Source organism: Bos indicus, chromosome 2 (assembly GCF_029378745.1).
Source record: "Bos indicus isolate NIAB-ARS_2022 breed Sahiwal x Tharparkar chromosome 2, NIAB-ARS_B.indTharparkar_mat_pri_1.0, whole genome shotgun sequence".
NCBI classification, from domain to species: Eukaryota; Metazoa; Chordata; class Mammalia; order Artiodactyla; family Bovidae; genus Bos; species Bos indicus.
The window spans coordinates 127460169-127473791 of record NC_091761.1 but is presented as its reverse complement, the minus strand read 5'-3'; the positions used below and the strand labels follow the sequence as shown (position 1 = coordinate 127473791).

Genomic DNA, 13623 nt, shown 5'->3' with positions numbered 1-13623 from the left:
TGGCTCCCTTACGAGGAAAGCAAAAGATTTCTCAGATTAGATTGTGTCATCTTAGCCAGAGCTATAGCAACCTGGAATAGCAGGTCAGTCAGGGGAAAACAAATGTTTAGCTGGAAATTTTACCACAAATTCACCCCAAAAAATCAGGGTTTGGTTGGTTATGAAGAGAATTGATATTGGACAGGCAATTTACAGGCCTTCAAGCTACTCTTGCATTCTTAGAATAAACCCTGCTGGCCCATATATTCTTGTAAACACCTTGCCAGATTCCATGTGACAGTGTGTTTTGATGTGTGTTTTTGTTTAAGGCTATTGCAATACTCAGGATTAAAGACCTGAACTAAGGCAGTGGAAATGGGAAATGAAATATATTTATTTTCAGGAGCTTCCTGTTCAAGATAGTGGAGTAAAAGGATGTGCACTCATCTCCTGCCAGAGAACCAAAATCACAACTAACTGTTGAACCACCATCAACAGGAGGATGCTGGAACCCACCAAAAAAAGACACCCCACATCCAAAGACAAAGAGGGGCACAATCAGCATAAAGTCAAATCCCATACCCGCCAGTTAGGCGACCCACAAACTGGAGAACGATAATTCCAAAGAAGCTCTCCACTGTCGTGAAGGTTCTGGACCACACCTAAGGCTTCCCAGCCTGGGGATCTGACAAAGGGACTGGGAATCCCCAGGGAATCTGGCCTGGAAGGTCAGCGGGATTTGATTACAGGAATTCCACAGGCCTGGGGGAAACAGAGACTCCAGACTTGGAAGGCACGAGCAAAACCTTGCATGCACTAAGACCCAGAGGAAAGGAGCAGCGACCCAACAGAAGACTGAACCAAAACTAGCTGCTGGTGTTGGAGGGTCTCCTGTGGAGGCGTGGGTGGGCAGGGGCTCACCACAGGGATGGGGGCACTGGCAGCATCGGGCTGGGAAGGTCCGCCTTGGCGTAAACCCTCTTGGAGGTCGCCATTAACCCGACCATAGAGCATGTAGTCCCCAGGGCTGGGTCATCTCAGGACAAAAACTACCAGGAAGTGCAACCCACCCATCAGCAGATAATTGGATTAAAGTGTTACTGAGCAAGGCCCTGCCCACCCAGTTTTTCCCATCACCAGCCCCTCCCGTCAGGAAGCTTACTCAAGCCTCTTAGCCTCCTCCATCAGAGGGCAGACAGAGCAAGAACCAGAGTCCCACAGCAGCTAAAGCAAAACCATATTACGTGATGATGAAAAAGCATAAAGTTATGGCCCAGAGTCCCAGATGAAGGGACATGTTGTTGCTGCTCAGTCACCCAGTCGTGTCAGACACTTTGTGACCCCAGGGACTGCAGCATGCCAGGCCTCCCTGTCCCTCACCATCTCCCAAAGTTTGCCCATGTTCATGTTCATTGCATCAGTGATGCCATCCAGCCATCTCATCCTCTGACGCCCTCTTCTCCTTCTGCCCTCGGTCTTTCCCAGCATTAGGGACTTTTCCAATGGGTCGACTTTTCAAATGAACAAGATACTGGAGTTTCAGCATCAGTCCTTCCAATGAGTATTCAAGGTTGATCTCCCTTGAGATTGATTGGTTTGATCTCCTTGCTGTCCAAGGGACTTTCAGGTGTCTTCTCCAACACCACAGTTCAATTCTTCGGCACTCTGCCTTCTTTACGGTCCAGCTCTCACAACCGTAAATGACCCCTGGGAAAAGCACAGCCTTGACTATACGGACCTTTGTCAGCAGGGTAACGTCTGAGCTTTTCAATACACTGTCTAGATTTGTCATCACTTTCCTGCCAAGAGGCAATCATCTTCCGATTTCATGGCTGCAGTCACCATCTGCAGTGATCTTAGAGCCCAAGAAGAGGAAATCTGTCACTACTCTGAACTTATCCCCTTCTATTTGCCATGAAGTAATGGGGCCAGATGCCATGATCTTAATTTTTTAATATTGAGTTTTAAGCCTGCTCTTTCACTCTCCTGCTTCACCCTCATCAAGAGGCTCTTCACTTCCTCTTCACTTTCTGCCATTAGAATGGTATCATCCACATATGTTGAGATTGTTGATGTTTCTCCCCCATCTTGAGTCCAGCTTGTAACTCATCCAGCCCGGCATTTCTCATGATGTGCTCAGCGTACAGATTAAACAAACAGGGTGACAGCAGACAGCCCTGCCATATTCCTTTCTCTATCGTGAACCAATCAGCTGTTCCATACAGAACAGTTCTAACTGTTGCTTCTTGACCCGCATACAGGTTTCTCAGGAGACAGGTAAGATGGTCTGGTATTCCCATCTCTTCAAGACCTTTCCACAGTTTGTCATGATCCACACAGTCAAAGGCTTTAGCGTAGTTGATGAAACAGAGGTAAATGTTTTTCTGGAATTCTTCACTATTGTGATTATATAGCTATTAACTGTTTAACACCATTGTATCATGATTGGTCAACAGAAAAACAGAACTCTGTATCACCAAAACTATGATTTAATAGGAAAACCTGTAATCACTTTTTAAAATCCAGGTGCATATCAGAATTATCTTGAAATTTGTTTTTGAAAAATACAAATACCCAGGTATTGCTTCTTTTTCCTCCAGAGCTCCAGATGTTTCTAATGACCAGTCATGTTTAAAAACAACTGGACTATGTGATGATCTTTTACTTTAGCTTGTTTCTTCTATTTCATATTCAGTGCTACCATTTCATTTAGTTTTCCAATTTCTCCATCTTTTTTTTTTTTTTTTGATGTTTTTTTCTCAAGCCTTTCTCAAGCACAGTAGAAAAGCTTTTGTATACGTATCAATAATATATGTATCTTAGAAAATTTATCAATCTTTGCCTAAAAAATTTATGACATTTTGATTCCACTTGACTTCGTATGGATAGAACGCTAGATTTGTAATTTTAAAAAATAGATAGGCAACACATCACAAAGGTTTACTGTCTAGCACAAGAATTATAGTATCTTGTAATAACCTATCATCTCACACACTGGTAAACTGATGTTCAGAATTCTCCAAGCCAGGCTTCAGCAATCCATGAACCGTGAACTTCCAGAGATTCAAGCTGGTTTTAGAAAAGGCAGAGGAACCAGAGATCAAATGGCCAACATCCGCTGGATCATTGAAAAAGCAAGAGAGTTCCAGAAAAACATCTATTTCTGCTTTATTGACTATGCCAAAGCCTTTGACTCTGTGGATCACAATAAACTGTGGAAAATTCTGAAAGAGATGGGAATACCAGACCACCTGACCTGCCTCTTGAGAAATCTGTATGCAGGTTAGGAAGCAACAGTTAGAACTGGACATGGAACAACAGACTGGTTCCAAATAGGAAAAGGAGTACATCAAGGCTGTATATTGTCACCCTGCTTATTTAACTTAAGTGCAGAGTACATCATGAGAAATGCTGGGCTGGAAGAAGCACAAGCTGGAATCAAGATTGCCAGGAGAAATATAAATAAGCTCAGATATGCAGATGACCACCCTTATGGCAGAAAGCAAAGAGGAACTAAAAAGCCTCTTGATGAAATAGGAGAATGAAAAAGTTGGCTTAAAGCTCAACATTCAGAAAACGAAGATCATGGCATCCAGTCCCATCACTTCATGGGAAATAGATGGGGCAACAGTGGAAACAGTGTCAGACTTTATTTTGGGGGCCTCAAAAATCCAAAATGTTTCCAGTGGTCATGTATGGATGTGAAAGTTGGACTGTGAAGAAAGCCGAGCACTGAAGAATTGATGCTTTTGAACTGTGGTGTTGGAGAAGACTCTTGAGAGTCCCTTGGCCTGCAAGGAGATCCAATCAGTCCATTCTAAAGGAGATCAGTCCTGGGTGTTCTTTGGAAGGACTAATGGCTAAAGCTGAAACTCCAATACTTTGGCCACCTCATGCAAAGAGTTGATTCATTGGAAAAACGGGGTTGGGGGCAGGAGGAGAAGGGGACAGAGGATGAGATGGCTGGATGGCATCACCAACTCGATGGACATGAGTTTGGGTGAGCTCCGGGAGTTGGTGACGGACAGGGAGGCCTGGCATGCTGTGATTCATGGGGTTGCAAAGAGTTGGACACAACTGAGCGACTGAACTGAACCAACCTATACTGGAAAATAATCTCCAAAAAATGTGTATAACTCAATCATCTTGCTGTGCATCTGAAACATTATAAGTCAACTATACTTCAATAAAAAATATACATATTAAGAAAAATACATATATTTATTTTCAGAGGTAGCATCCAGGCTGTGGTCAGACCTAACTGCACAGAGATTAAACGCTAGAAGATAAAATAAGAGCAGAAATAGAAAGTACTACATAAATTTTAAAAGGGAATAAGCATCAGTGGTTATTAATTATAAATACTAAAGCTGAAGTTTTTGTGAAATTTTCTTGAGTTTCAGGTTTTTCTTAATTTGGAATGTTCTAATTAGGTACTTAGCATTTTTATCAACACACAGAAAAAATTATACCGATCTTTTACTCTTTAGTTTTATTAAAATAGGACTATTATTGTGATAATAGCATTGTAGTCTTTTTTTAATCTTTCAGATAGTGAAATATTTATAGATGAAATTACACATTTAGTATTTGCTTCAAAATAACATGAGAGTTATAGAAAGTGAATAGAAATGAAGATGAAACAAAGATTGGCATAAGTTGGTAATTATTAAAGACAGGCACTGAATTATTGTAGGACTCATTGTACTATTCTGACCACGTTTGCAATGGAAGCACGTGTGTGTATATTTACGTAAATATAAATGTATAAATACAAATACTCATTTTATTTATTGGCTGTGCTGAGTCTTTGCTGAGGCATATGGGTTTCTCCAGTTGCAGGGCATGGGCTTGTGGGATCTTGGAAAAGGAAAGGGCAACCCACTCCAGTGTTTTCACCTGGAAAATCCCACGGACGTAGGACACTCACAGGCTACAGTCCATAGGGTCTCAAAGAGTCAGACATGACTGAAGTGACTCAGAATGTGGGATCTTAGTTCCCCAAGCAGGGATTAAACCCAGGAAGGCAGACTCTTAACCACTGGACCACCAGGGAAGTCCCCAGATACGTGTTTTAAATGATACAATGCTTAGTAGGGACTCTCATCCACAAGACAGCTCCTTTCCAAAAGGGAACTACATCTGGCCACTGTTTACAGGAGGACAATTCCACTTCCTGAACTTGGTCCTAAGCAGCCCTCTATGGAGACAGCTGCTCCTGCCCTCCAGCAGCCACTGTCGTCTCCTCATCACCATCCTTAGCTATGGAGTCCACAACCCCGCATGGTTCCCAAGTCCAGTTCTAGATTTTATCAAATTCATCGAAATACTCAAAGTAACAAGGACTACACTTACATACGCTACCAGCATTCCTTAAACCCAAAATGCTTCAAAGATTCGTCATACACACTTAAAATACATAGAAAAATAATAGAATTTATACAAAGTAGATTTTTACAAAACAAGTACATTACAAGAAATATATCTTATATCCAAGCACAAAAAATGTGGAAATATACATGAAGTATACATTTAAGAAAAAACATTTATTTTTAAATGCTGGGTGGGAGGGCACAAACGGAGCTCTAGTTTACAGTGTAACTCTGAAGAGAACTTCAATTTGCTAGCAGAAATTTTCACTCTATTCTCAAGCTTCTAAACAGTTCCTGATGGGATTAGACGGCTGTTCCTCTTTCCAAATTCTGCTTAATTTCAGCTGTATATTTCCCATAGAATCTTTCTGCCTTCTTGTTGAATTTAGCATTCCTTTCATTAATGTAGTCAATATCTGCATCATCATTATAAGGACGTCTCCGGCTGTATTTGTCTCGTTTTTCAATTCTGGGAGAAGAAAATAAATTTCACAACTGCTTTCCTTTTTGGTATTAATAAAACATGACAAAAAAAAAATCAGTACACTTAAACTAGCACACTTTGGGGAGGGGGAAGCCCAGTTTTCATCAAGATGAAGTTGAAACTGCCAATTAACAGCATATCCCTGGGTATGAACCATGAAATTCAGTAAATACAAACAAATCTGCAGAATGCTTCTAAAAGAACAATGATGCACTGCCAGGAACTGGATACATGAAGTAAAGGAAATGATTGTAACAGTAATTATATTATTAATTAATAATTATAATAAATATAATTATATTAATAACCACAGCTAATATGAACAGAGTATATAGTATGTACTAGACACTAATCTTAATACTGAAGTGTATGAGCTCCTATAAATTAAATTCATTTTGCTCTGCCTGATCAATATCAGGAAAAACAACCCTATCAGTATTAAGAAACACAAATACATAAGTTTACTAGAACATTTATACTTCTTTAAATCAAAGAATGCCATGGTTGTTAAAGTAGAATTAAGAATAATTTCTTTAAAGAGAATAATTTTATTTATAATTTTCAATTATAATAACTCAATTCCATCAATATTTTACATCTTCATTCCAAATCAAATGGATTCAATTCATACTTGCTCTCTGTCCCCAATACCACTAGAGATGCAAGGTCAGACATGAGCGAGTAGAACATCTATCTTAATTCATTCCAAGCACGTTATGTCCATTTTTTCACGAAACATTTAATGAGATGGCTGCTGTATGGAGTACTCACTGTTTTTCCAGGTCTAGGACCATCCTGTCGATTTCCTCTGTGGAAGGCACATGTGTCCCATGAAGAAGACTGTTGGACGTTGGGAAAAACTCTTCTCCACTGAAAAGACAGCAACATGGTCTTGGAGTAACACTGCAAGTGCTCCACATTTTCAGGCTAAACTACCATTCATGAAGAGAGATAAAATACCTAAATGTCTTTACTGTGGGATCCTATCTCATCTTTTTTAAAAAAAAAAGAGAAAAGAGGATACAGAATTGTAAAGGATGAAAGTTAAGAAATCACTTAGTTCAACACCTTCATTCTACAGATGAAAGAGCCAAGGGTCAGAGGTTAAAGGACTTGCTTCCAGCTTCAGGTTCTCTTTCCACTACAGCAGGCCAGCAAATTCCAGCCTCTTGTTTATAGAAACAGTTTTACTGGGACACAGTCCACCCATCTGTCTAGGACTACTCTATGGCTGCTTTCACATGACAAGGGCAGAGTGGAGTAGTTGTGACAGAGCCCAGATAGCCTATAAGCCTAAAATATTCACTCTCTGGTCCTTTACAGCAGTTCAACTATCCTGGCACTAAAGCATTCTATGTCGCAAAATATGAGTAACTACGATAATCTCTCAACACCCAGTTGCAGAATGCCCAGCTAGCAAGATAATCATGTGGTTAGCTTAACTGCTGTGGACGAGCAGTAAACAGTGTCATCAAGACCTGAAACTATCCTTATACAGTTGTTGAGCATTTCTCTGGTGGCCCAGTGGTTAAAAATCTACCTGCCAGTGCAGGGGACACAGGTTTGATCCCTGGTCCAGGGAGATGCCACATGCCACAGAGCAACTAACCCCATGCCCCGTAACTGCTGAGGCCCACATGCTCCAGGGCCCATGTGGGGCAACTGCTGTGCCTGAGTGCTGCAGTTAACGAAGCCGGTGCACCAAGAGCCTGCGATCCACAGGAGAAGCCACCGCAGCGAGAAGCCCACACACCTCAACGGAGAGTAGCTTCAATGGACAGTAACTCCCACTTGCTGTAACTAGAGAAAGCCCACATGCAACAAAGACCCAGCACAGCCAAGAAACAGCAACAACAACAACAAAACCCAGCTATTGCTAATCCATACCTAAGCACTACAGTGTGTATTTATGTATATATGTTTATGTAAACACACAAGTTTTAATACATCAATACCACTTCAGGATGAAAACAGGACTTGCATTAATCCTGTCAACTTACTGCTTTTCTCTCAGTCTCTCATATGTTTCCATGTCTGGTTTGATCTGTTTGGTCAGCCGATGATACTGGCGAAGCTGAGCAGCAGCATAATCTAAAAGTAAAATGAGAATTGGAAACGATGTATTACCTTATTTGCTCATTACTATTCAGAGAAAAATCAAAATTATTAGCATAGCCTGTATCCTGAAGATCCTGACCAACAGGCTTTAATTTTAGCACTGAATAAAGGAATCCAGCTGATTCAACTAGAGCCTTTTTCACTTCTGCCATATATGATGTATTTGTATTTTTCTTAGGAGTATAAGTCTATTACAGAATATTCCATGAAGAGGCATATCCTTTCTTAAAACCAGAAACACTGAAGGCATGCTTATCTCAGAGGCCTATTCAATAAAGTTCAGTCTTACCCGAAAATCCCAGGTCGGGGTTTTTCCTCCTCTTTTTTCTCTCCCATCTTTCTGCATCTTCTGCACTGATTTCTAGCAACTTCACTTTCTCATAGTCTTCCCCTCTCGCTGCACATTCCTAAATGAAAGGGAAAAAAGCTAATGCTTGCCCTTATGATACAAGCAATTATTTGAACTATTTTAAGTGAATATAAAGCAATACATTTAAAATAACCATTACTATGTGAAGGAGAAATTTGCTTATCTGCTACTATATAAGAAGTGAGTACATCAATCTACAAAATAATAATTATTCAACATTTATCCAGTGTCAGACCCTCTCTTAAATGTTCCAAATGCACTGACTCATTTAATTCATAATTAACTCAAGTAACTATTACAGATCCCATTTTACAGATGAGAAAACACAATCACAGGGAGATTAAATTACTTGCCCAAAGTGTTGCAGCTGATAAAGAGCTTTTTTTACTATCTCAATACGATAGAACAGACCACTTATGAGGACAGCAGAGCAGTTCCTAACCTTTTTCTTTTCTTCTTCCTGTAGTTCCCATTCCAAACGAGCCTTTTTGGCTTCCCAATTTGCAGGTAACTTAAGTCTTTTATCTTCTTCAACAACTTCCTGGTGATTTAATTTACGAGCTTCATTCTAAAACCATAAACACAAAAAGGTTGTTGGCTGAAACATAAAAATAAATCCAAACAAATTTTCACCACTTTAAACAAGGCCAAGTAGACACATTAACAAGGGACTCCATTTATCCTAAAAGAAAGAGAACCATCAAAGGATTTTAAGCAAGGTCTTACATTTGTATACAGTCAAGAAATGTGTTGAGCTGTACTGGTGTGCTATTCCAGATGCCTGGAGGTTAATGTCTCACATTATGAAAAAAAAATATTCTACTTTCAATTCCCTTTTAATCCTAATTCAAGGAAGAAGCCTCAATTTGAGGCTTGCGCTTTAATAACCTATGATAGTATCTCTAACCTCTCCCAAGTACTCCTGCTCTTTAGATATTTTAGCAGTTTACCTTCTGGCAAGTGAAAGGCACTCCCCATTTAAATTACTGTATGAAGAGTCTGTTTTAAAATAAATTTAACTGCATAAACCAAAACAAGTATACTATCTCAGGGACACCTTACGTTAGATGTTTGTTGGGTCACAGGCTGGAGGCAGTTAGTCCAGGAAGATGTGTCTCTTAATATCCAACCCCATGTTCTTTACACACTCCCTCCAAGTAAATAGGTAAGTGTGTTTGATTCTGTATCAAATTTTTCTGGGTAAAGAAACAGACTTCTCTCAACCTGTCATTCCTGCCATCCAGACACCAAGAACACACGTGTGGTCAAAGCTGAATGTGCTACACAGAAGGAAACAGCAAACCACAGGGAACTGGAGACATTTCAGTGAAAAGGTTAACACCTACTTACAGAATTTGAGTCTATATCGGGTGACTGCAGGAAGCTCTGGCTTAGGCAGGATCAGAAAGTCAGGGCATACTCTGATTGTTTTTATGAACATACTTAAGTTTTTATACAGGAGGCAGGAGTAAGGGAGTGAGGCTAGTGCTATATTTACCACTGGTCTTAGCAGAAGACGGTGCTGTGGGGTCATTTCTGTGGTTTGTATCGCTGTGCATTTGTCACACTGTGGTAGTCTGAGTCTGGGTGAGGATTTTGTGAAACCATGGCCGAGCTATCAGTCAGGACCCTTTGAGTTGAAACAGTCAAGAGCTGCTTTTTTGTTTCTTGGCTCCAACTGCAGCCAGCTGTTTGCTGGACTCATCCCTGATATGAATTCCTTTCCTTTGCATGTGTTCCCTCTGTTTCGAAGAGCTTACTGGGGTCATACTGCAGAGAGGCTGTTAGTGAGAGACCCCCCAAACTCGAAAAAAGGTTTGGAGAAAGTGTGTCCGTTTCCAAAAGTGACTCCAATGTGCTGCCAGGTTGAGAACCACTGGGACAGAACTTTCATCCAGCTCTGCTGATCTGTCACACGCACAGGTGAGCCTTCCTCTTCCCTCCACAAATGTGCACGGGCCTGGCCAGGTGACAAGTGTCAGGTGGCCTCCAAGACAACTCACCCGCTTCAGGTGCAGCTCCCGGAATTTGCGCAGTCTCTGTTCGCGCTTCTGGGAGGCCAGCTCCTCGGCTCCTGCGGGAGGCTGCTGCTCCTCTGCTCCACCCACCGGCACCTATACGGAGGAGGAGAGGCCGAGTAAGGGCCGGTTAGGCTTCTCCCGGTCAGCCCAGGTGAGTCCCCGCGGGCTGGGCCAGGCGCTCATCGCCGATCCTGGCCCCACATTATTTGCGCCTTCCTGACCCGGCACACAAGCACTTCCTCCACTTCTCGCCCCTGCTGCCCTCAGAACCCTCCCCAACTAAGAACCCTAGATAGAACCAGCCGCACGTACCTTCTCGGTAAGAGTCGCAGCCGCCATCTCAAGCTTTCCTTTCCCACTTCCGGAAACAACACCCAACACTTCCGCCGACCTTTGGACTGTCGCGTCAATACATAATAATAGCCTACTATAAACCCCGCCTCTTCCGTCAGCCTCAGGAATTTAGGGCCAATCCCTGCCCCTTTAGGCAGTGAGACATTTTCAATTGGGCAGAGTATTGCGCAGCTGCAAAAGGCCGTAGAGGAGGGGGCATAGCGGGGGCAGGGGCGCGGCGGGGCGGGGCGGAGGCAGGGGCGCGGCGGGGCGGGGGCAGGGGCGCGGCGGGGCGGGGAAGGGGCGGGGCGGGGCGGGGCGGGGAAGGGGCGGGGCGGGGCGGGGCGGGGGCGGGGGCGGGGGCGGGGGCGGGGGCGGGGCGGGGCGGGGAGGGGAGGGGCGGGGCGGGGGCGGGGGCAGGGGGCGGGGGCAGGGGCGCGGCGGGGCAGGAGTGTTTCGGTAGCCGGCGTGTGGCGGAGCATAGCCAAGCTAGAGGAGTCTTGTGGAAAGTTACCTCAACTGTGTACCTCACCCTTAAGCGGAAAGTGTTTTCCCTTCAGCCCTTAGACTGTGTCACTTCCTCCAAAGCAGGTCTTCCCCTGACTACCTTGTCTCGCGTAGACCCTTAGTACTGTCGTATGGCACCATTTTCATTCTCTTCAATGTATGTAAGAGATTTTTCAAGTCTGTTTAATTTTTCGTTTCCCCCCAACGATGTTGAAAATCGATGGGATGCAGGAGAGCAGGGCGCATCCATCCTGTTCGTTCCAACATGCTCAACGGGGAAACTGCGCCAGAATTAATAATAGTGCCAAAAAGTTAATATAATTCAGTAAAGTGCTGGATTAAAGTTCTGGAGAAGGAAATGGCACTCCATTACTCTTGCCTGGAAAATCCCATGGACGGAGGAGCCTGGTAGGCTGCAGTCCATGGGGTCGCGAAGAGTCGGACACGACTGAGCGACTTCACTTTCACTAAGGTGCTGGATACAAGAGGTCAGGGAAACCTAGCGTGCAGCAGTCCATGGGTTTGCAAAGAGGGGGACACGACTTAGCCACAACAACAACAACAAAGTTGCTGGATACAAGAGAAATGCATGAAAATATTTTTTTTTCTTCAACCATTAATTAGATGTGGAAATGAAAAAGTAGTCCGCTAAAAGAGAGATACTGTATAAGATTTAAACAGTAACATGAGGAAAACTACAAAATAGTTTTAAGTTAAAAAACTTAAATCTCAATAAGTGATTAAGGATTTTCTGGTTGGAAGACAAAAGAAAAATGTATTATCACAAATAAGTATCTCCAAAAAGTGTAAATGTTATTTAATCAGAATCTCAGTGGACTGTTTTTATTTTAGAGATGGAAATATGACAAAAATCTCAAAGTTCAATGACACACTATTGGTGAGCCTGTGAAGAAACATGAATTACTATATGGCTGGTAGTGTAACAGACCAGGCAGGGCTCTTGGACTCTTTTAATCAATAGCAAGTGGTAAGAGGCCAGATGAATTCAACCAAAGCATTATTGGAAATCTTGCTGCGTAAGGGGTAAGTGAAGACAAGTAACAGGTACACTTCCTGGCTCCCTGAAGTGGGGAGGGCTGAAGTGAAGTTGAAAGTCCCTCATTCGTGACTGACTCTTTGCAACCCAATGGACTATGGCACCCATGGAATTCTCTAGGCCAGAATACTGGGGTGGGTAGCCTTTCATTTCTCCAAGGGATCTTCCCAAACCAGGGGTCGAACCCAGGTCTACCTCTTTGCAGGGAGTTTCTTTACGAGCTGAGTCACAGGGAAGCCCAAGAATACTGGAGTGGGTAGCCTATCCCTTCTCCAGTGGATCTTCATGACCCAAGAATCAAATCCAAGTCTCCTGCATTGCAGGAGAATTTTTTATCAACTGAACTCAGAGAAACCCTGATGATGAAAAGGGCATCTTTTCTTGGTGTTAGTTCTAGAAGGTCTTTTGGTCCTCATAGAATCCTTCAACTTCAGCTTCTTTGGCATTACTGATTGGGGCATAGACTTGGATTACTGTGATACTGAATGGTTAGTTTAGGAAACAAACAGAAATCATTCTGTCATTTTTGAGATTGCACTCAAGTACTGCATTTCAGACTCTTGCTGACTATGAGGTCTACTCCATTTCTTCTAAGGGATTCTTGCCCACAATAGCAGATACAATAGTCATCTGAATTAAATTTGCCATTCCAGTGCATTTTAGTTCACTGATTCCTAAAATGTCAGTGTTCACTCTTGCCATCTCCTGTTTGACCACTTCCAATTTACCGTGATTCATGGACCTAAAATTGCAGGTTCCTGTGCAATATTGTTCTTTATACCATCAGTTTAGCTCAGTCGCTCAGTCATATCCGATTCTTTGTGACCCCCATGGACTGTAGCATGCCAGGCCTCCCTGTCCATCACCAACACCTGGAGTTTACCAAACTCATGTCCATTGAGTCGATGATGCCATCCAACCATCTCATCCTCTGTCATCCCCTTCTTCTCTTGCCTTCAGTCTTTCCCAGCATCAGGGTCTTTCCCAATGAGTCAGTTCTTCGCATCAGGTGGCCAAAGTATTGGAGTTTCAGCTTCAACATCAGTCCTTCCAATGATATTCAGGACTGATCACCTTTAGGATGAACTGGTTGGATCTCCTTGCAGTCCAAGGGACTCTCAAGAGTCTTCTCCAACACCACAGTTCAAAAGCATCAATTCTTTGGCGCTCAGCTTTCCTTATAGTCCAACTCTCACATCCATACATGACTACTACTAAAAACCATAGCCTTGACTAACGGATCTTTGCTGGCAAAGTAACATCTCTGCTTTTTAATATGCTATCTAGGTTGGTCATAAATTTCCTTCCAAGGAGTAAGCATCTTTTAATTTCATGGCTGCAGTCACCATCTGCAGTGATTTTGGAGCCCAAAAAAATAAAGT

At 42.7% G+C, this 13623-nt stretch overlaps 1 protein-coding gene across 1 annotated transcript; it reads right to left on the bottom strand.

Moving 5' to 3' along the window:
• Nucleotides 1-5506: 5506 nt before the first annotated feature.
• On the bottom strand, nt 5507-10811 carry SYF2 (SYF2 pre-mRNA splicing factor). The gene is made up of 7 exons (XM_070776342.1): nt 10657-10811; nt 10327-10437; nt 8766-8891; nt 8243-8360; nt 7836-7926; nt 6607-6705; nt 5507-5820 (listed from the first exon to the last, which is right to left on the bottom strand). Exons 1-7 carry the CDS (start codon nt 10681-10683, stop codon nt 5655-5657), a joined length of 738 nt encoding a protein of 245 aa, XP_070632443.1. The 5' UTR covers nt 10684-10811; the 3' UTR covers nt 5507-5654.
• Between the last annotated feature and the right edge of the window lie 2812 nt (nt 10812-13623).

Excerpts from the sequence above, each read along its gene's own strand:
- SYF2 (XM_070776342.1), bottom strand. The coding sequence starts at position 10,683 with ATGGCGGCTGCGACTCTTACCGAGAAG. Across the intron at positions 7,927-8,242 it reads CCCCGACCTGGGATTTTCGG|ATTATGCTGCTGCTCAGCTT; the intron begins GTAAGACTGAAC and ends TTTTACTTTTAG. Across the intron at positions 5,821-6,606 it reads GTCCTAGACCTGGAAAAACA|AATTGAAAAACGAGACAAAT; the intron begins GTGAGTACTCCA and ends TTCTTCTCCCAG.